The sequence below is a fragment of the Myodes glareolus genome, chromosome 16 (genome assembly GCF_982192425.1).
Source record: "Myodes glareolus chromosome 16, mMyoGla1.1, whole genome shotgun sequence".
Taxonomy (NCBI): Eukaryota; Metazoa; Chordata; class Mammalia; order Rodentia; family Cricetidae; genus Myodes; species Myodes glareolus.
Genome location: NC_142041.1, coordinates 22,611,794 through 22,635,543, shown reverse-complemented (window position 1 = coordinate 22,635,543; position 23,750 = coordinate 22,611,794). Strand labels below are relative to the sequence as shown.

General features: G+C 42.2%; 1 protein-coding gene across 4 annotated transcripts in view; it reads left to right on the top strand.

Moving 5' to 3' along the window:
• The window catches only part of Slc44a1 (solute carrier family 44 member 1), a 168,823-nt gene that overhangs the window by 30,058 nt on the left and 115,015 nt on the right, over window positions 1-23,750 (top strand). For all 4 annotated transcript variants that reach the window (XM_048420511.3, XM_048420510.3, XM_048420509.3 and 1 more), the window contains exons 2-3: window positions 11,023-11,112; window positions 19,220-19,362. In XM_048420511.3, the coding sequence (XP_048276468.3) occupies window positions 11,023-11,112; window positions 19,220-19,362 (233 nt within the window). The remainder of the gene's footprint in view (window positions 1-11,022; window positions 11,113-19,219; window positions 19,363-23,750) is intronic.

The following is a 23,750-nucleotide window of genomic DNA, read 5'->3' as shown; positions in this document are numbered from 1 at the left end:
TGGGTTTCAGAATTGGAGTTTTGACTTTCATTAAGAATTTAAGTCCTTCCAACATATACATCTATCAAAACATCACGTATATACCTTCAACTGTATTTTCCTTTTGACTCCTTAACTACTCAGTAAGGATGGAGCGGGGCTTACGATGAAGAAAATGGTTCGGCTCCCTTCAGTATATGTCATTTGACTGGTGCTGTTCTCTTGCTTCTTGACCAGTTGTACACTTGTCCACTTCTTGCTTTGCAAGCTTGTGTTTTACATGACGTTTGTACCCTTGGGAACAAGGCACAGGTGTTGGGACTAGTATGTGTGGGAGTGCCCTTCCTTGAATACCTCTTTGGGAAGTTTCCCTGTACCTCATTGAGAAAGGGCATCAGGGTTGTGTAGAGCTTAGTTCTGCTAGAGGCCTCTAAGCACCACCACGTGGTAGCTACCTTTATCTGAGAGGTAGAGAAGCCAGGCTAGCTCACCACACTCATGGGGAAGAGGAGCTGGGGTTCAAGCTGCGTGGGCTCCTGTGCCTTGCTATGCCAACTTCCCTCCTAACACTCCTGCCCTTCATTCCCCAACGGAAGTCTTGCTTCTGCCCAGGCTATTTTTAGCGTGTGGCTTTCTAATGAACTTTGAAGTGTTCTGATCTGTCCTCAGTGTCAGATAGACTTAAACATTTCTTTCCAGTGGTTTTGATGCTGTGTCTCTTTGTAGCTGACTTTTATAACAAGAAAGTAGAAAAAGATTAATCTGGAGAAGGGGGAGCCGATATTCTCTTTTCTTTCTTCCATGATTAAATAGCATTAATGAAAATCAAAATGGAAAATACATAATACGTCAGACTTATTTCCATCCCCTTCCAGGACTGTCAAATTCGCATATTCTGATTTGTTTAGGTACCAGACCAGAGTGTAGATGGAACTTCATGTTTTTCATACAACTTTTATTATAAACATCTTTATATTACTATGCAGTTTTCTTAATTATTTCTATGATTGCTTAATATACTATTTTTATATTTAAAGATATGAAAGTATGTAGATTTCTATTGTCATAGTTTTCTATTGTCTAGCTAGTTTTTAATTATTTCTCATAATAACACTGTATTGAACATGTTATGTGCAACCATTATGCTGTTGTAGATTATTTCCTTGGGTTCTTGAAGTATATTGCCAAATTACTTTCTGAAAGTGGCCTACCAATTTATTTTTACTGTTTTAATATAGCTTTAACCAATGTTGCCAGCCTTTGATGTGAAGCTTTTTCAGTAGGAGTATCTACTTAACCACAGCCTTTGTAACCGTGGTTTTCAGAAATGAGACAGGACTGGACAGATGGCTCAGCAGTTAAGAGTATTCTTTGCTCTTACAGAGGACCCAAGTTTAGTTCCCAGAACCCATGTTGGGTTGCTTATAACCACCTGTAACTCCAGCACTAGGGAATCTTAGGCTGTTTTTTGGTCACATGGTATACACACACACACACACACACACACACGTGCATGCACACATGCACATATGCATGCATGTATTCACACATGCATACATGTGCACACAAATAATAATAATAATAACTAACAGCTAATAAATATTTTTTTTAAAAGAAATATAGTAAGTATGTTGTTTTCATCTTAGTTTCCCAGAGAGTGTGTGACTCAGTACTTTGTGGAGAGTGTCACTATAAAGGCTCAAAGAAGTAGCTCCCCCAAACTAGATTTTGAGGGACTGGAGAAACGACTCAGCAGTTAAGATCACTGGTTGCTTTTTTCAAGGACCTGAGTTTGGGGCAGGAGAAATGGTTCAGCCGTTAAAGACTAAGCTCACAACCCAAGGATCTAGACTTGACTCCTAGCACTTACCTGCTAGCTCATAGTTGTCTGTAGCTCTAGTCCAGGGGATCCAGCACCTTTCTCTGGTCTCTGAGTACCCATCACACACGTGGTGTATGGACATAAATGCATCTCATAAAATAAAAAAAAATCTTAAAAAAATCTAGATTTCATTTATCACTACTTCCAAATACATAGACTTTATTTTCCGATATAACCATTAGCGAACATCTTTGAGAAATACATGTGTAGGAAAGGAGCCAACTTTGGTTCAGTGTAAATTACCTGCTGCAGGAGAGACAGGGGGATGCTTGTATCACAGTGTTTCATCCCGGTGGTAAGAGACCTTAGCCATGTTGATTCATTCAGTAAGTAATTACCCAGAGCCTACAACATGCCAGGCTTTTCTTCACCTATAGCAGTGAACAAAACCAAGAAGTCCTGGCTCCCAAATATACGGTGAGACAGGAAAAAAATCAATACAGATCCAGCCGCCTAAGGGAAGATTCTGTGTGTATTGTCTTAGACTTGCATTCTGGGGAGAATGTTTCCATGTCTGTCTAAACAGGGCCGACTTCTGATTTAAACAGATACATTGTCCTTAAACTCAAGAAACTCATAAAGTGCCAGGGGAAACAATTATATAGAGTGATAATTACTGTGATGGTAATATATATACCCAGTGTGTTCAAAGAGAGATAAAGGAACAGAGCATAACCTATATGTAAGGGGGGATATGATGCATGTTTAAGCTATTGTTGTGCAACTGAACTACATTGTTACACATGGCTACTGGAATGAAAATACTTTCATTGACTAAATGCCTCATTTTAATTAAATCATAAATATACTCATAGTCAGTCACCTCCATGCTTTTCCATGATTATGTGATTCTTATGTTGCCTCCTATAGGTTACTGGAGCCACAAAATATTTCCATTACGGATAGGGAGCACAATTGGATTAAGAATCTTTTTTTTTTTTTTTTTTGATTTTTCGAGACAGGGTTTCTCTGTAGTTTTTGGTGCCTGTCCTGGAACTAGCTCTTGTAGACCAGGCTGGCCTCGAACTCACAGGGATTCGCCTGCCTCTGTCTCCCGAGTGCTGGGATTAAAGGCGTGCGCCACCACCGCCCGGCTTGGATTAAGAATCTTATTGAAAAATTTTACAAAGTTACAGAATAGCATGGTAGTAGTCTGTAGTCATTCTCAGTCTGTGGGCCATAACCCCTTTGGTTTCACAGGGATCACCTAAGATCACCAGAAATCATAGATTTATACATTAGAACTCATAGCAATAGCAAATTACAGCTATGAAGTAACAATGAAAATGATTTTATGGTTGGAGGTCACCACAACATGAGGTACTGTATTAAAGGGTCACAGCAATAGGAAGGCTGAGAACCTCTGGGCTGTAGTGTGGCAGGTAGGAGGGGTAAAACAGACGTTTGGTTCTGTCTGTCTGTCCTGGGCATCATCAGCTCCTAAAGTTTTGGCATCTGTAGGATGTGATAGGAGTCAAATGAATCCCATAGGAGTCAAATGAATCCCATAATATAATTTTAGAAAATTAATGATAATTTTACTTTTAAAAGATTGCTTCGGGCTGATTCAAAAGAAATAAAAGTTGGTGATACTCCACTGACACCAGCTGATGACAGGGGCGGAAGGTATGATTAGCAATGCTGCAGAAAAGGATTAACCTGACCCAGTAATTATCACGTGCAAGAAGGATAGTCACCCACAAGCCGAGTCCCAGACCCTCAATTGTCTCTTTCAGAGGAGCTGGAGGCATAATGAAGTCATTGGTGACAGCTTCCTCGAACCTCTCCATCACTACACACAGCTCGCAAAGCAACTTTAGGTTGCCTTTTCCTTAGACGGTTGAGTGCTTTCGACTTAGCGGAAAGTTCATGAACTAAGAAAAGTAGTTAGACACAGATGTCCATATCTTTCCACTCGCCGTGTCTTATTACCTTTAACTGCCTGTTAAAGACCACGCTTTGATTTTCACCTTCACGATATAAATTGCCATCTCCAGGCTTAGCAAATGAAACCGAGTTACTTACGGTAAATGTAAGTAGTTATGCACTCCAGGCCCTTGACCGAGCTTTCCCAAAGGACAGGCAGTGTCTTTGAAAAATCCTATTAGAAGATTTTATTTGCAGGTGCGCTGAACACAAGGCTGGAAGCCTCCATCTTTTATTGCCTCCCAACTTCATCATGCCTGCTCACTCTGTTGAAAGCTGGCAAAACGATACACATCAGTTCTTTTATTCTTCCGTTACGACTCTGTGCAAATAAAAGCATCTTGGGGGATTTAATGAAGCAGTATGTCCTTGGAGGGAGCTTTGGAGAATCCAGTACGCAATTCTTTGTCTTTAATACTAGAGGTCTTTGCGTCAATCAGATTGACAAGAAGCACATAAAGCCCTCACTGGTAGACTAGTATTGCCACAGAACATGCCTGAGTCAGACGCGTTCCTGTGTAGCAGGGACCTTTGAGATGGATGTATTCTGAGGGTTTTGGGGGTGTACCAGTGGGCAGTTGGGACGGGAAGCTAGAGCAGAGCTGTGGAACTATCAGCTCATTTTAGAAATGGCCTAGTTAAGGCAGGAAATCGGGGCTGATGCTCATGGTGGGGGGTGCAAGAAGGAGATGGTGGGGGGAGCGGGAAGGGGGTGGAAGAGTTGCAAATTACCCAACACTTGTGGGAATCTGTCCTGGCTGAAAGGCCATACCAAAGCTGCCTTTGCCCTTCACAGGCATTATTGGCTTGTCCTCGTAATCCGGGAAAGACTGCAATAATGGATCTCTGCTGCAGAGGTTCAGGCAGCAGACAGGACAGGTGACATGTGTGCTTGTCATTACATATTGGCTTCAGGTTCTGCGCAGTCCTAGCTTATCAGCTTCGTGTTCCTTATTGCTGACCTATGCAGATGTAAGTGTGCATTGACGACTACCATACGGATAACTCAGATTCTGCTTCATTCCCAAAGTTTTGGTACTTTGTTATCAGTGATGGATGTTTGGACACCTCTCAGCTAATGAAAACGCAGGATTATGGGTAATATAGCTCTGAACTGCCAGCCCAAGTGAGGTGGAGATCAGGGCTGGTTTGTCATATGTTTGTTTGCAGGTTTAACCTTGGCTGGCGCATCTCATTCTCTGGGCTGGTTGTATTCAGTGCTGAAGGAAGCAGCTCTCTGGCTTAGTTCCAGGTGGTAGCAACCCTTGATATACGTAACCAGTAGTTCTTAACTCAGCGTTAACAGGTATTTCACCAATGATGACGTACACATGGAAACACTGTTAAAGAGGCTTGGTAAATACAGCCCTCTGCTAGGGTTAAGAAAACAAAACCAGCTATTTTCCTCTTTTTCAGTATCTCTTCCTAAATGAAGACAAAACCTGTAAGCATGTAAAATATCTGAGAAATGGCCAACTTAGTGTTTCTATTTATTTTCTACTAACCATTTCTGAGTGGAAATAAAATTTGTACTTGGCAGTGGGTGGTGCTCTGTCATAGTTCCCAAGAATTTTTAGTATGTTTGGGGGCTCACGACACCTTCTGTTTTACACACTGAAGGATCATTTCAGTGTTTGCTCCAGCCTGTAAGCTGCAGACGTTTACAAGGTGATTTCCAGCAGAGCTCAGAATGCTTTCTCTGTGGTTCCCTGTCTGTATTTCTTCAGTACCTCGTGCCCCTCTGTGTTGGCACTGTCCGAGTGTCAGAGCACTTGGTTTGTGTCCTTCCCACCCACAAGGGCTCAGTAAGGACAGGAGCTGCCTAGTCTGCCACGGAATCTCAGGTCTGTGTGTGTGATCAGTGCTTCTTTGAAGAACCATCAAAATGCCAACGATGTTACCACCCAGTCAAACACCACCAGTTTAACTGACCTTTACTTTCTATTATTTTGAAGCCAGGCTTATAGAAACATGGCCTTAACAGGGAAGATTTAGAGCCTGACATAATACATTATTATATTACTAAAGGAATCTTTGGGGAAACTTTTCACATCTATCTTAATTAACGTTTACATATAGGAGGCGCAATACAAAAAGAGGACAGGGGACTTTCAGTCTTTGTCTTTAGCTATTACCTGGGCCTCTTCGGCTTGGAAGGGTTTATCCTTTTTCTTCCTCCGTACCTGAGACCCCATTGTCTCTTACCTATCTTTAAGGATATGAAAACATGAATAATTTGAGTGTTATCTATGGTCTGGCTTAGAAGACCATACACATTCTTAAATTTTATGCATTATTTCTCTCTGTGCGTGTTTATATGCATATCCCATGGCAACTTTCGAGCACTGGTTCTCCTCTTACCATGGGTTGAAGGGTTGGGTGTCCGTCATAAGGCGTGCACAGCAAGTGCTTCTGCCTGCCGAGCCATCTTGGTGGCTCTCATGTGTAGGACTTTTTAATGGTCTAGTAGTAGTTCTAGTTGAGTATCCCTTGTCTGCGATGCTTGGGCCTGGAAGCATGCGGAACTTAAGAAAACATGGAATATTTGCACTGTGCTCTGTGGACAGTACCCCAGTCTAAATACAGAATTCATTTATGTTATATGTGCAACACATACATCGCCTCAGGATAACTTTACATATTTTTAGTAATTGTGTATATAAGACTAGCTTTCATGGTATTAATTTTCACAAATCATGTCAGTGTTCAAAAGTTTTGGAGTTGAAGCTGGGCAGTGGTGATGTACACCTTTAACCCTAGCATTCAGGAGGCAGAGACAGGAAGATCTCAGAGTTTGAGGCCAGTCTCATCTTCAGAGTGAGTTCCAGGACAGCAAGGGCTACACAGATAAATCCTGTCTTCCTCCCCCCACCCCCCCAAAAAGAAGTTTTGGATTTGAAACATTTCTGATTGAGTGTTTTGGGCCAGGATACTTAAACCAGTACTACAAATTGTAATTTTATCTTACATTAGCCTTGGACAAATATGCAAAATTATATTACATTATATTAGCTTTGGACAAATATACAAAAGAACCATCAGTGTGTATAGCTGGGTCCTAATGGCTTCTTTGGGGGAGGGGGTGAGAAGGCATGGCATCAACGACATAGATACTGGGAGTCAGGCCTGCAGCAGACTTATTTACTTAGCAATGGGAGTTCACGCCTTTAATCCCAGCACTTGGGAGGCAGAGTCAGGCAGAGTTCAAGGCCAGCCTGGTTTACAGAGTGAGTTCCAGGATAGGCTCCAGAGCTACAGAAGAGCCCTGTCTTGTGGGGAGATAAAAGATGTGGGCTTCCACTTCCTGGCAGTGTAGATACTTTTATATATGCATATTTAATCTCTTTCAACGTTCAAAAGCACTTTTTTATGGAGAATTTCAAATCTTCCTTTTACTCATTTCAGGCAGTCATACTTTTTCTTCTTCTGGTACTTGCATGCAGGTTTATGTGTGCATGTACATGCTCTATTTCTTATTCCTTGGCTCTTTTATTATTTTATTTTAATACTTTTTACATTTTATATCTTTTTTTTATTATTTCTGGAAACTTTTCAGTTGCTATGTCTTCAGATATTTCCTCTGTTCCATCACATCTTCCTCTTTGGTTCCTCTCATGCATATGTTAAATCATGTCATTTTTGTCCTCCACTGAGAAGAATATTCTGGTTTCTGAGTTTAAATTCTCTGTTATTTGTCTTGGGTACCTTGAGGTTCCTGACCACTTCCGTAACTATATTTAATTACTGGCAAGCCTGACTGCCTGTATTAGATTTTTAAAAAAATACTCAGCATTTCCTAGACTCTTTCTTTGCATGTTTATCACTCTGCTAGAGTTTGAAAACTCCCGTCTCAGCAGAACTTTTTCCCTGAGCCTTGGTTTCCTTTTCTGACAAATAGAAAAGCAGAGAGCATACAGTCCCGCCAGCAATGTTTTGAGAATTGTAAAGAACTCATGGATGAAGTGGGAACCTTGGCTAAGACCTGTTCTCTTCCTCTCAAGCTCAGTTTCTGCTGAGGGTGGCTCTCTATGGTCACTTGGTTCTGTTGCTTCCTAAAAGGTAGTGTTTGTGAGAGGAGAAGACCTAGCACTTACTGGCAGTCTATTATATTAATCTGTGGAATCTGGGGAAAGAATACAAATCACGTTTTAAAAGTGCTGCTGCAGCGCATTTTCCTTTGGCTGGGTTTATATGGGACGTTAATTGGAAGAAACAGATAGCATTAAATCCAGTTGTCACTTGGTTACATCTGTTAAAAAATCATTAAAAATTTTGAACCATTGGGCTTCTTGGCTCACTTGAGGAATTTCACGGCTCATAACATGTCTCCCCTGCACTTAAAGGATGTTCCGTTATCAGCCTGGTTTCTGAGTATTTGCCGTGTGAAGAATTGCAATTGCTCCATACTGACTGCTTATAAGAAGATTTAGCAGTCTTCCTGGAGTTGACTTTGGAGTCATGAACTTGGGTTTAAATCCTGGCTGGGGCTGCTTATTTAATGCCTGAGCCTGAGTTTGTTCATCTTTGGAGCAAGGATGGTACCTAAACAGCGAACACATGGAAGAGAGGAGACCATGTGCTTAGGAATTCCTGGGTAATAAGAAATCAGCCGTTGATAGCATGAAAAATGGCAGCCAGAATGAAATATACTGCCACCAGATCAATATCTTAATATAACTAAAGGAAAAAGGGAGTTTGGTATTCTTACACCTTTTATGGAAAAGGTCACATTGTAAAGAGAGATTTTTGACAGGAGGGGGTTAAACTAAAGAGCAAATATTGATGTGTAATAAAAATAACCAAGCATCCACTGCTTTTGAGTGACGGGTGCTACTGAGAAGCACAGCATCCTTTTGTCGGAAGTCTCGTTTGTTACGGTGTGGCCGGCCACGCTGCCCTTTGGCTTTTCTTCTCTCCCTGGATACTGTCACTGTGTTTTCTCTGTAACTCCCCTCCTTACTGCTTGCTGTTCTCGTTTGGGACAGCAGTAGCTCACAGCTGATGTGATATTGGGTCTTTGTATTTGTCTTGTCAAAGGGAGATCCCTCTGACTTTATGTTATAGAAGGAAATCTAAGCATTAACAAACCGAGTGTTGGTCTGAATGGTTGCAGATAAAGAAACTGCTCCAGTGTGAGGCTTCTGGCCTTCCTATGCATTTGGTACAAATAATAGTGTTTTCTAGCAGAACCACTGCTTTAGAAATTACCATGGAGTAAATATCATGAATTTCAGCCGTCTCCAAATTCTTCCTCCGTGAGTAATTTTACTGCAGTGGGCATTATTTAATTATTTAATACAAAGAAACATTCTTTCTCCTCCTCGTGGACAGCTGCCTTCCAAAGTACAGACCACAGTGCAGACATTTGAACGACACAAGGGCTATGTTGTTATTTTGTAGTTGTTTTTCTTGTCAGCCTATGAAAGTACGGTCCTGGTCATGGGCTTGTAGAGCTGGAAGAAACCTAGGAGACCCAGTCCCTCTCATTGCCTGCACCCAAGGAGAGGAAGCATTTTTCTGAAGTCAGCTAACTAATGACAGAGCCAGGGAGAAGAATCCTCATCTGTTAATGCCACAGTGCTGGGCTGGGCTGGGCTCCTCTGAAGGAGACTGTCTGCTCCTTCCTGGGTTCCAATGCTAGTTAGTCTTGGGGTGAGGGTTTTTTTTTTTCCATGACTGACTGGTGTTCTTTTGTTTTCTTGTGCGGGTGTCTGGGAACAAGCTAACAGTATTTTCTTTGTAACATTTCAACAGTGTGAGGCATAATGGGGCGTTTGTCTTTAGCAGTTTTAGGAGTGAGAAAGAAATGGTTGTAGTGCAAATTCTTTGCCTTCATTGTTGATAGGCAGCTATTTATTTATTCATTTGTTTATTATTTATTTGTGGATTATAATGTGTGTGGTGTTTGTGTGTGTACATGGGTACAAGTACGAATTCATGCACGTGAACGGGAAGGCCAGAGATGAACATCCAATGTCTTCCTCGACTACTCTTCACATTATATATAAACAGTCATAAATATGTTATTTATTTTATTATGCATGTGTATGGGGAAGTGCATGTGCCATAGTGTATGCATACAGGGGTCAGTTCTCTTCTCCCGTGTGGATCCTAGAGGTTGAGTTCAGTTCATCACACTTGGGGGCAGGTGCCTTGGTTCACTAGGCCCTCCATCTTGTTTTCTTGACACAGTCTCTCACTGAATCTGGAGCTCACCTGTTCACCAAGACTTGGTGGCAGCAAGTGCCACGGATCCTCCCGCCCCAGTCTGCCCAGCACTAGGATTACAGGCGTACACCAGGACTCCTGGCTTTTCTACGTGGGTGCTGGGATCAAACTCAGGTCTCCGTGTGCACACATAGGCACTTTACCAACCGATTCTTCTTCCCATCTCTTGGCAGCTTTTTAAAAAAAAAAGATTTATTTATTTATTTTAGGTGTATAAGTGTGTGTGTTTGTTTGTTTACTGTCTGGACACACAATGAGAAAGCTCATATATGTTGAAGAGCATGTTCATTCATTTAGAAAGTCCTTATTAAGAACATATAAAGATTTAGACATCATCTCAAATGATGGGAAGTGAGATTGGGCTGATCGCAGTCTGCTACAGACACAGGCTGCTAAAGAATAACAGTTCAGGTCTGGGGATGTAGCTCAATTGGTAGATGCTTGCCTGGTATAGTATGCACCATGCTTTGGTGGGTGCTTGCCCAGTATGCACAGTGCCTTGGTCGGTGCTTGCCCAGTATGCACAGTGCCTTGGTGGGTGCTTTCTCAGTGTGCACAATGCCTTGGGTTTGATCTCTAGCATTGCATAAGCCAGATGTGGCGGCTTGCACCTGTAATTTCAATACTCAAGAGGTAGAAACAGGAGGATCAGGTATCCAAGGTCATCCTTGGCCACATAAGGCCTTTAAGACCAACCTGGGCTATGTTATGCACTATCTCAAAAGAGAAATAGAAAAGAAAGAATAACAGTTCAGCATGCTACATATTTCAGTGGAGTACCACAAAAACTATCCATATCTCCCAGTGTTGGCCAGGGAATCTAGGGTGGACTTTACAAAGACACGGCAGATCTTTGAGTTTCATCTTAAAGTTTCAGTAGACATTGTCCAGCAAAAAAAAAAAAAAAAAAAAAAAAAGGATATGGGTCAAAATGACGTGTTTGTACCTTTCCAGTTATAACTAAAATCAGCACTTACCATGTTCTCTTGCTTTGTATTTTGAATTAGAGCTCCAAGCGAGAATGGAAGCCCTTGGAGGACCGTAGCTGCACAGACATACCATGGCTGCTGCTCTTTGTCCTCTTCTGCATTGGGATGGTAAGGACACTCAGGCTAATCAGCCTCGGCTCTGGATGCAAGGGAATGAGGCAGGAGGGGTAGCTTCCAGCGGATCTGTGTGTGTATCTTATCTCTTCCCTACAGTTATAATTGGGATAATTGGAGGGCCTGAGAAGCCATCAAGGGGGGTTAATTTCCCTCTAGTGCAATTCAGTAGTAGTATTTGGTATTCCCTTGCTATTTTACTTTCTCTTATTTGTGCGTTTTGTTGTATGAAAACTGAGATTAAAAAAGGAGCCAATGAGAGTCTTAGCCCTTTCACCCAATCATGTGAGGAAGCCAGATCATTTGATGCAAGTTTGTAGTCAGGTGTTTCTGTTCCTCCTCCTAGCTCCCAAATCATGACATGGAGATTTATTATTAATTATGAAAGCTCAGCCGATAACTTAGGCTTGTTACTAGCTGATTATAACTTAACCCATTTGTATCAATCTACTTTTTGTCTCGTGACTTTTACCTTTACTCTACTGCCCATGCTGCTTCCTCTCCTTCTGACTTTTGATTCTATACACTTCTTCTTCCCAGCATCCTCTCTGCCCCCCAGATCCTGCCTCGCCATTGGCCATTCAGCTTTTTATTAAACCAATCCCAGTAACAAATCTTTGCAGTATACAAGAATATTATTCCACAGCACCAGTTTCTTCGGAATCCTGTCTTGAATGATTAGTTGAGATTGTTGAGTACCAACTCCTCCAGTCAGTCATACAAGCCCCACGGTTATCTTTGGGCCGGTCACTTCTTTTCCCAGAGACTTGTCATGTCTTTGGAATCGTGAGGGTTTAGGTATCCGATATCCACCACACTTTCGAGTTCTCACAGTTTGAGTTCTTCCTGCAGGGAAAGAGGCTGCCCAGTGCTTTTTTCCCTCATGTCAGCCCTAGGCCCCAGCCTGCTGTCCACCGTGATGGGTAGGCATCTCTCTGGAAATCAGGATGTTGGTAGAGAGGATGAGGAGCAGAATCTTGGGGCAATGTGCTGGGCATGCTGCCTGCCTGCTGGAGTTCTGGATATAGGGATTCACATAGGCAGGGTGCTAGGCCCCAAAGTGATTGACAGCTGGGTTTGCGTTGACTGGTGTTTGGTGTTTGAAACCTTAGAGGATTAAACATCAAACCTAATGAGGAAGATTCTCAGGCCACACAGCTAGTGAATGGAAGAACTGCTTCACCCAGCTCTGCTTTGTCAGTGTTTTCTAGCTCCTTCCCTCTTGTTTAAAACTCTTGTTTGTAATGAGAACTAAGCCTGATACTCTAGGTGCTAATTATCCTAGAGGACTCGCTTATCTCCACTGCCTTCTGCTAGGGCCCCTTCCTACTGACAAGTCTTCCAGAGTCTTCTGGACTGCACATGTGGAACCACTAGAGGCCTCAAACTTTTTCTTGCAGGGCACTTTGTCCTGCCTTTTCTATTTTTGAGATTATAATATAACCACACCATTTCTCTTTCCCTTTTCTCCCTCTAAACCGTCCCATAACCCCTCCCTACCCTCCTTCAAATTCAAGGCCTTTTTTCCTTTGTTATTGTATACATATCTGTACATACATATATGCCTAAATATAACCCAGTTAGTGCTTCGTTCTCCAACTCTTAATCTTCCACTCAGAATGCAATCACACTGTCTTGAGCAACCCTGGTCTTGTGATCTGTATTTTTGGCCCCATCTTCCCGCATTTTCTATAGAGGTTCTTTTGGGAAGTGTTGTTTTTTTTGTCTGTAATGAAAGTCGTCAGGATTCCTTGGCTCTCTGCACACCGCAGACATCATCTGTGATGCATAGCTAGTAGTCACAGCTGTAGATACAGTTCTGATCCCCAACAGAGGAAGAGAAAACAGTACATTTGAAGGAGATACAATAAACTTAGAAACATAAGGAGTATTTGTTTCAAAGATAAAAAAGTACAGTTTTGCCAAATCTAGGACACATAGAAAAAGTCAGAATACTAATTTCCGAACTCAGGCCTTCTGAGATACCTTTCAGGAGTCTGCTCAGGTTAGAGGACTCACAGCAGAAGTTCAGCATGCATGAATATTCACAAAGAGCACAGAAAGATTGCCTAATAAAGTCGGTCCACAGCTTTTCCACACCCATTGTAACCACAGAGCAAATAGCAACTGACCTTCAGAATTATGCTTGAAAAACATGTGCCCTGCCACCCAAGGTGCTCGAATAGCCCTGGAAAATGCAATCATTAATGCTGATAGACTGACAGGGGAGTGCCTTGAGCATAAGGCACTGTTTACTGCAATTTTTTAATGCAGTGGTAATTAATATAATGTCGATTTCATCGTGCTGGTAATTAAGACCCACTGTGTGTGCTTTTAAATACAGCACAGCTTTCTTTGTTTTGGAGTGAATCTTTAAATAGTTGCTTTCCCATGGAACTGAGCTGATGTCAAATCTCGCCACGAGGAGACGGAAGTAATCTAAAAGTTCTGCTGCCCATCTTGCATGCACAGCTGAGGTTCATAGTGTTTGATTCTGGTTTCTGGGTTTTGGTTTATATGTTTTTTTTTCATTCACCCCCTTTGAATTTCATTCTGTAGTAAATCATATCCCAGATGCTTAGGGTTCAAAGTGTTTCCCATTCCAAAATTTTAAAAGTGTTTAGATGGCTCACTGAACAAAGGAGCCTTGTGCCCAACCTGATGACGGAGTTTGAGCTGCAGGACTCACATGGTAGAAGGAGAGAACCGATTTTCTTCAATTGTCCTGTGACCTCCCTGAGCATGTGTATACATACATATAAAAATGTAAAATTTGATTGTTTGTGAATATATATAATGATGAAGTATCTTGGGGATAGAACCCAAGTCTAAACAGAATTTCTTCATGTTTCATGTATCTTATATCCATACTCTGCAGATAATTTTATATAGTTTTGGCTTCGGCTCATCACAGGAGGTTATTCATGGAATTTTCCACACATGGCTTTATGCTCATCCTTAGAAAGTTCAGTTCCTGAAGCATTTTAGACTTCGGATTTTCAGGTTAGGAATGTTTCATCTGGATTCATTTTTATTCTTCAAAAACTTTAACAATGTTTTTCTTCATTAGCTTTAAAATAATTATTATTTTATTTTGTTTGTATCAGTGTTTTGCTTGCATATGTATTTGTGTGCCACACGTGTACCTGGTGGCTGTAGAAGTCAGAAGAGGGTGTCAGGTCTGGAACTGAAGTTATGGATGGTTGTGAGCCGCTGTATGGGTGCCGAGAATTGAACCTGGGTCCTCTGCAAGAGCAATGAATGCTTTTAACTGCCAAGGCCATTTCTCCAGTTCCATCTGGAATTTTAAAACAAACATCGTTGAACATTATTAATCTATGTTCACACTTTTCCTTTAAGTAGCTCTTGTAACTTTGAGTTATCCAGTGAGACAGAGTCTACACCAGTGTGTCAGCAAGGTGTAGTGATGGTCAGTATTAGCTTATGTAGTGGGTGACAAAGATAAGAGCTTTCTCTGTTCCTTCAGTGATGCACCCTGCTTGCTCCTTTCATAGACCATTCCCAGCTAGCTTGTAGCCTGGTGTCTTAACCTTGATACGTAGGCTCTTGTTAGATGTATTGAAATCCTGTTGTCTTTCACCCACCTACGTTATTAAATCTTTTTATTTGTGCATGCCCATCTCCTTGCCATTATTTATTTCTTACTCTCTAATAACAAGGTTTTTAGTGCCTGAGTTGTCAAGAACTTAAGGTGCTTTCCAAGGTGAGTTGTTACCATTCATGCTTGAACTTAATTTTTTGGGGGGTGGGGACCAGGGCGTACAAAATCCTGCTGGCAGACTGGGCTTCAAATTATAGTCTTCCAGCGCTAGCTTCCTGAGTGCTGGATTTCCAGGCGTGTGCTGGTGTGCCTGGTTCCTATTGGCCTGGAGCTTACAATCCTCCTCTTTCTGCTCGGTTCATAGGTATGTTACCATCATCTCTGGCATAACAGTGCATTTCTAGATTCTAGTTTCTTAGACTTGTCAAACATTTTTCTCTTCCTTTTAGAGCAATGCATCCTTTAAAGGAAGCCATAGATTTGGTTTGCATAAGCCTACCTTTCTGCCAGGCCTTCTATTCCGACTTATCTGCTAGATCCCAGCATCCTTTCTCATCCAGGATTCTCGGGAGAGGACGTCCAGACCTAAGTGCCTTCCCGCTGCTTTAAATGTGTGTTACTGGGGAGATGGACTCTAGCACTGATTGCCACTTACGATGTGATGGCGTTTGAGAAAGAGCTGGGGAGGGTATGTTGCCGTGAACCGCTGGGACACGGCTAGCCTGTCACTCATTTCCCCTGCCTACTATTTTTGCCACATTTCTGGCATATTCCCGTCCTCCTCCTACTCGCCTCAGGTTTTGTTGAGCCCCCACCCCCACACCTGGTGAAGACCATCTGCTCTGCTCAGCTGCCTAGTTAGAACTTAGGTGTGAAAATCAAACATGCACATGACAGGAACGCGTAGCCTGGTGGTGCACAAGTCTAAACAGAAATTCTTATTTAGGTAACGCTAGCCCTTAGAACAGGAGCGAGCAGCATAGTTTTCTCGTTTGCTACTTGTTCTCTCATTTCAGAGGTGGATAATCAGTAGCCAGGTCTTCTCTGTGACCCCCTGTCCCTGTATCTGCTTTTAGTCACTGAGTTTTGTGAGTGGTCTGGCTGTGACTCTCCGCACAGTAGTCCCCAAAACCCTTCAGTAGCTCAGTCAATCAGCTTCCCTTACTTAGTAATAGTGACTGTGTCTCACTCAGCACCGACAAAGGCTCTCCTGTGGTGTGATTTCTTTCTGCCTTTTCCCTCGTCTTTCTGGAAAGCCATTGAAGTACTGGATGTGTTCTGGAAAGTCTCTCCCACCCTGTTTTAATTTCGTGTACTGTATTTTTTTCCCTCTTCTGAAATGATATTGTTGCCAGATTTTAGTGTTTTTCTTTTCTTACAGAGATTGGAATTTTAATTAGATTGGGCCTTGTTCTGCATCATCTTGCTCGTATCAAGCGGGAAGTCCCTAGGATAATAGTCATTGTTTCTTACCCCTTAGTGACCTGTTACCCACCCTTACCCCATCTCACCCTTGCAACTTCTCATAGTCTCTGCTCTAGTACTTCTAGAAGCTTCTAGGAACTTTAAATGACCAATGTGAAAATATGACATTGTCTCATTTTGGCATATGGTACATAATTACACACACATATTTCTCATATAATTTATGCCCTGTCACATCCCTGAGGTGGCTTATGGTGAAGAGGAGGAACCCATCGTGTTGAACAGTACTGTTAAAAAACAACCAGGAAGAGAAATCAGAAATCCTTTAAAGGAATCCTAACAACATTTCTATAAAATATTGAAAAAACAAAACTCCTATAAATAGTGAAAGAAGAACATAACCTTCTAACTAACCACTTTGCTGCTCCGGACTGGTAAAGAAATTTAGTTGTGATCCGAAAGTGCTTTTGTGTGATGACAGAATTACCAGCGTTATTACTCATTACCCCCACCTCATAGAGCTTTGTTCTGACGTAGGGAACAAAGGGGGGGGGGGGTTCTCACTTCTTGGTACCGATCTCAGCCTCTGTGAGCTGACTTCATCATTCAGATTTACTCCTAACGGCTCCCGTGTATCGATCACCTGCCAGGTAGCAGACACTTAGCCAGAGATTGGATCTGTGTTGTCGGGTTTAGTTCTCGCCATCACACTGAGGGATGGGCTGCTTGGTGTTAGAGATGAGGAGAGCAGAATGGAAGTTGGTGATTGGATCAAAGGCACCCGGGTAGTAGTGTTAGGGGGAGTCCATCCACTGCGCACGTATTCCCTTTGTTAGCCCCTGGTCTTTCTTGGCATCCTCCCGTTACTATAGCAAGTACTTGAGACAGCGCCTTATGAAGTGAAAAGGTTTATTTTAATTTAAAGTTTTAGAGGGTTCAGTCCATGGTTGGTTACCCTGCTGCTTTGGAGCCAGTGGTTGGCCCCTTGTGGTAGGAACATGGACTAGAGCAGAGTCACCTCATGCCCTGACAGTGAGAGGCTATGAAGCAGCAGCCACGGCCTCACAGTCCCGCAGAGGCACTGTGTGACCTGAAGACATGACAGGCTTGTTCGTTACAGAGCCATCCCCACCCAGTCACGTCATAGGCTCATAGGTTGGGGACTTTGCACACGGATTTTTGGGAGACCTTTTGGAACTAAATGATGGAAAAATTCTCCATTGTAGCCTCTGTATTTACCATTACTTCAGGATCTTGCCCAGCACATGGCATCCTAATTTGGATTTAGGCATAGGATTAAGAGGGTGTGCTCATTTGAATATGTGTATGTGTATGCAAGGGTAGTTTTCCTTTTTTTCATGTCTTAGTATTGGTCAAGTCCAGGGGTGAGACTCAGCATGCTCCAGTGTTAAGAGGAGGGGAGAGGGAGCAGGGCACCAGGGGAGTGAAAGTGAGAGATAGCGGATGAGCCACGCTGGCGAGCCATGCTGGAGCCACGCCTAGCATCAGTGCTGGCCACTCAACTATTGATTCAAGGGAATGAGATGCTGGCATTTACCACGACACACACTTCACATGTATTGTCTCTAGGATGTCTTATGACCGCTTTGGGTTAAATGATTTTAATCCCACTTAGTAGATGGATAAACTGAGGCTTGGAGGATTGAGTAAGTTTGACCAAAGTCATACACATAGAAAATGATGCCATCAGTGTCCCATTGATAATGCATGCTTATGTAACTCCAAAGCCCACAGTCTTTCCCTTATACATGCCCTGGCTCCTAATATCAGCATAGGAGTTATTTATTAAGCTCTCACTACCATGCTGTTTAATCCCTACCCCAGCTTGAGGAGCTACATACTCTTTATGCCCATTTGTCAGGTGAGTAAACTGAGAAAGAAAGTCGATTGAGTCCTAGACTAGAAAATTGGGCAGTTGCCCTCCTCAGTCCACTTTCTCACAGAGTATGCTTTTAGAATCTCCAGCTGATAGAGCTGTGCTTTCATCTCATTCTCTGTACAAAGTCAGAAGAGCTGTCTGGAAAAGAGAGTTTATAGATCTGTAGGCTTTTTGGGTAAGTATGCATAGTGGGGAGAATGCTTTTCTCCGAGGAATTGCTTGAGACTGGAGCATGCGCCTCTGCAGCCTGAGATCCAGCAGCACCATTGGGAAAAGAATTGCTGGTGACTGTCTCTGCCTCCATAACCTGATTAAGGGTAGCAGAAATGAGTCCTCCCGATGGCCAGGGCACCCCCTCTCCCTGTGTCCAGAGCAGCCAGTGTTTCAGCCATCGCTGTTACTTGCTGTTCTTGTGCCTGGCACGCTGTGGCGGGGTGTTGGCTTCCATTGCTTGGTTGTGATCAGCTCGTGTCTGACCCGGCAAGCATGATGTGGTCCCCAGTGTCTACCATTTGCCTTTGGGACCAAGAAGAAGCATATTCCCATGAGATAAGTGACCTTTATAGTCCATGAAGCCAGTGGCTCACTCTCCCTACACTCTCTTTATCAAGAATGAGCTTCATGATGTAACTCTTGGCCCTTATACAGCTTTGTTGCAGGAAGGTTATGTGAAGTCATGATTCAGCCCTCACAGCCTGTTGCTCTCTGGATTTTAACCCCCTCTGTATCCTTTGTTGTTCATTTAACAGAACTCCTTTATGACCAAGGAAAACTAGCGAATGGGGACAGCTGACTTTGATTCTACATACTGGTCTTCACTAGCTTTTGTGGCTTTAGATAGCGTATGTAACCTCTCCAGGCCTTGGTTTCCACCTCAGGAGAATTGGAGAATGTTTGATAAATACCCTGCATGCAGCCTGGCTCAGAGCAGGTGTTCAGTGTGGAGACTGCCATGAATGTCACAAAATGCAAAGGCGATCCTAAGAGATGGAAGGCTGGGATTTGTTTTGTTCCAGAAGCAAATGGTATTCCCCTGTGGACTTCTTCATGTTCGTCCCATGCAGACCAAGGAAAACAGTGTAATAGTGTTTGCTATAAGGAAATATAGCTCTTTGTTCCCTTCAGCAGACAAAAGAAGCTCATTATCATATCAAGTAGCGACTGTTGCTATTGAAATGGTTTATTTGTGTGTGTTTTTTCTGTTTCTTTCCTAGGGATTTATTTGTGGCTTTTCAGTAGCAACAGGTGCAGCCGCCAGACTAGTGTCAGGATACGACAGCTATGGAAATATCTGTGGGCAGAGAAATGCGAAGCTGGAAGCAATACCAAACAGTGGCCTGGACCACACCAACCGGAAGTGAGTAGACCCTTGCATGATGGAGGGAAGTACAGGAAGGCTTGCTTTTCTTTCTACCTTAAAAAGCTATGGAATAATTTATAAACTTCTTATAAAAGGGGTTTTGTTGTTGTTGTCTTGATGCGATATTTAATCTCTCCTGCTTTCATTTAACAAATACATTCTCCAGGGAGCAAAATTAATACCTTGTTAATGGGCCACCTTGAAGTTTTAGTGGATAAAGAAAGCCTTGATTTGAAAGGGTCACTCTTGTGATCTGTCTTCCCATTAGCTTTTAGGTTATGTCCTACCCCTTAACCCAGAAAGTAAGGTAATGTTTTTCTTGTTAAGGTTGTACTTAATGGGAGACGGTTAGATGACAGTGGATACCCAAGCCTAAAACTTATAGAGTAATAATTTCTGATTATATCATTTATGAGTATATAAGCCTTTCCAGTTCCAGAGAGGCTATATCTTCTTTGACAGACCGTAAAATTTGCTTTGGGTTCTCACTGTTCATCTTTAGGATTTCCTGAAACTCCTGACTTTAATTGTCGTCCTTTTTCTTCAAGAGCTATTATTTCATTTCTAATGTCAACAAAGAAAATGTATTTCATCCAGAAGACACATTGTATTTCTCATTGCTGTGTGGTCCTTTTTCATTCTTCAGGCTGTGAGTGAATATACCATCAAACTTCATTATGTTATTTCAACTCAAACCCGGACTTCAGAATTAATAAAATTATTTGCAAGATAACAAGGCTAATTAGTCTAATGTACTTTATAGAAAAAGTCAGATCAAAACATTTTGAGGTTGTAGCAGGCATCTGCCATGAAGACAGTTTGTAACAACTTATTGTGTGAATCTATTGGCTGAATCTTGACCCCTCTGTATAAAGTGAACTTGATGATTTCACAAACTTGAAGAGCCTTGAATAGTTACCCTTTCTTAGAAAAGTTTTCTCTCTAATGAGGAAGAGGTCAAATAGGTCAAATAAAGTTTTAAGAAACAACAATTAATGTATGTGTAGTGTCTCACAGTTGACAAGCATTTACCACTCTGTGACGCAGGAATAACAAAGGCTTCGATAGCCTCAGGTAACTGCCTAGGCTGAGTGACTGTGAGCATCTTTCCTGATGTGCACTGGTATCCTGCATCCCTTGAGAGGAGTGGGGACAGAGTCTTGGCAGTTGAGAAAACGGGTTTATTTCTGCTTTTTTTATAATTGCCTCATGAAATTAATACACATTTCAGACCTTGGGCTAGTTTTTTGTACTGAGAGTACCTCTATCTTTTTCTTTATTGACTTTTTATTTTCAAATTATTTTGGACATGTAGAAGTTGAAAAGCATCAATTTGTTTTGTACCTAAGATAGCACCTGTGTCATAAGATGTCCTTAAAGTCCCCAATACTGTCAAAATGGACCAAGTATATGATACTCTCAGCTGGGGGCATAGGAAGGAGAGGGTCTCTTGCTTCAGCCCACTGTTCTCATGGCTCCCTTCACGACTTGCCTGTGATTCTGAACATGAATGTACCCTAAGACATGCAGGTCCCACTCTCTACATTTAACCCTGTGGTGTTCATCAGCTTGGGCAGGGTAGGGGCGGGACAGATTCTAAACCTTTTGACTTTTTATGTACACTTTGGCCTCTGGTAAATAAAAAGCATATATTATTCTGAGAAGACTCATTTTCTGTGACTATTTTGCATAGTCAAAAGCCATTCATGTTTAACTATAGGGAAAATGGGTTTCCAAGTAATTTTTTCTTAACTCATATGCACATATTTAATATGTATTTTTTGTGTGTTTTTTTCTTTTCTTTTTCTTTTTCTTTTTCTTTTTCTTTTTCTTTTTCTTTTTCTTTTTCTTTTCCTTTTTTTGTTTTTTTGAGACAGGATCTCCTTGTGTAGCCCTGGCTGGTCTGAAACTCTCTATGTAGACCAGACTGGGCTTGAAATCACAGAGCTTCACCTGCCTTATCCTCCCCTGTGCTGGGATTTGAAGGCCTATGTCATCATGGCCCACTTAGTATGTTTAACCCGTGCTTCATCTTCTCTTCACCTTTTCAGTGTAACCCAGCCAAACATTTCTGTCTCTCAGTGGTAATGATTTTCACGGCTGGTAAAATCTTAGATATCCACTTCCAGGTACATCTGCCTATTTGAACTATGACTAGCAGGCAGCATCCTTTGTCTGTGTGATCTCGATCCCACACCTCTTCCTGCCACAGTCTTTCCACAGCTAACGTGGCTCTCTCATCCCTGGACTGTAGGCTGACGCTTGGTTGCTTTCTCCTAACTTTTATCTCAAGACTGTACCACAGTTCCTGGTCCTCCTTTGGTGATCATATCTATCTGTTGAATCATGTAACAACAAAACCTCTGACATTCTTTGATGAGTGTTGTCTCTTCTGTTATGACATTCTTTTCCTTCACATTTTCCATGTAACTAAATTCTCCTCATCCTTCGTCTCTCTCAGCAGAAAGGTCACTATCCAGAGAAGATGCCTTTGGCTTCACAAGTTAAAATGTGAGACTGACATTCTACCTACCAAATGAAAAAGCACCTATCACAATTTTAAATAACCACTTGAAAGCACACTCTCTGTGGCCTGTAATATAAATAATTCCACATGTTTCTTGACACTTTGTCTTTCCGGGATCCTGTGAAAGCCATAGGCCTGCTCTTTCCAGCATTGGATCCTTAGATTCCAGCCCGGTGTCAGGAATGAAGTGGGCAGTCCATGTAACACTTGCTGAATGAGTAAATGAGTTCACTCTAAGGAGTGAATTACTGAGTTTGAGGGTCTGAATATTTCAGGATTATTAATGCATATTGCTCAATGACTTTCCATAAAGACTGTTGCATTTACATACCCACCAACAGTGTCTGAGATTGCTTTATCTTTGTTAGTATTATTAGGCTTTATTCTTTACTAATTTGATAAATCATAGAATAGTGCTTTATAGTTTTAATTTGCATGCCTTTGGTTATTAATGTGAGTAAAGCCCCTCCCCCACCCGTTAGCCTCTTGTGAAGACTACTGTGCTTAGCATATCTATTCTTGGTCTTCTTATCTGTAATCAGCTCCATCCTTTATGCTGTGATAGGATTAAGTTCTTGAAAATAGGGCTTTTATTTTGCCATTTTCCTCTTCAAGAGCCTTTGCTTTCCTGCTGTGCTCTATAGTATCAAAGATAAGCCCACTCAGCCCCTGCCCTTTGCAGGCCTTTTGAGATCTGGACCCATTTCACCTACCCAACCCTCTCCCACTGTTCCTCAGTGTGATGTCATTACTGTCTCTGGATTTGATTGATTCCACTTTTGTGCTGTTCCTTCTGCTAGCCTGCTTCTCTGAACCTTTGAAACCCTGACACCACCAGGTCTCACAGCTGACCTCTTTCTGAAGTGTTTCAGAACAACCCTGTCCTGTAGTAAGTCTCCCTTTACCGTGATTGTCTGAACCTTCCTGTCTCATGTTCGTTATCCTGTTGCCTTCTATTTACTCTCTGATTATATTGTGTTTCTCATGTGCATTAATTATTGGTTGCTAGGTAACTGGAGTATTGTAAACTTAGTGACTTAAAGCAAGACACATTTGTCTCGTCAGTGTCTGTCTGTCCAGAAGTCCCGGTGTAGATTGTGGGGGTGGCTCTTTACTCCATCAGAACAGCAGAGAAGCATCTAGAGAATCTCCTAAGATAGTGGCAGTTACCCCTCTGTGCAGTACAGTCCTGGAAGGAAGTCACAGAAGGAAGTCTGTCGCCATGTGGAAATGACTCCTGCATTTTTTACTGTAACTGTGGAAGTCATGGGCATCGTCTTTGCCATATTTTTTGCTGCTGAGGCACAAATTCCAGGTCTTACTCAAACTCATCGAAGAAAGAATTGCATAAGGACCCGAACAAAAGAATCAGGGGTAAGGGAGGTATCTTGGACTCTCTCTTGCACTGCCACGCCCTGTCTTCCTGGAAGCAACGTTTTTTGTCGTACTCAGCTCTGAGTACTCCTGTTCCTAGATAGGGGTTTATTTAATTGTAATTATCACAGGAGGAAAGCCAGGCGAGAGGCAGGAGAAGGGGTCAGTTCTGTGTCATTTTAACCAAATGTTTAAGTTGCCAAGAAAAATATAAGAATGTTCTTACTAGAAGCTGGGCGGCGGTGGCGCACGCCTTTAATCCCAGCACCCGGGAGGCAGAGACAGGCTGATGTCTGTGAGTTTGGGGCCAGCCTGGTCTACAAGAGCTAGTTCCAGGACAGGCTCCAAAGCTACAGAGAAATCCTGTCTTGGGGAGGGGGGAGGAAAAGAATGTTCTTACTAGAAAAGAAAAATCCTATTGACCCTTCTAATTGTAATGTTTTTCTCCCTCCCAGTAACACTTTGCATCTGACAGTGATGTGTT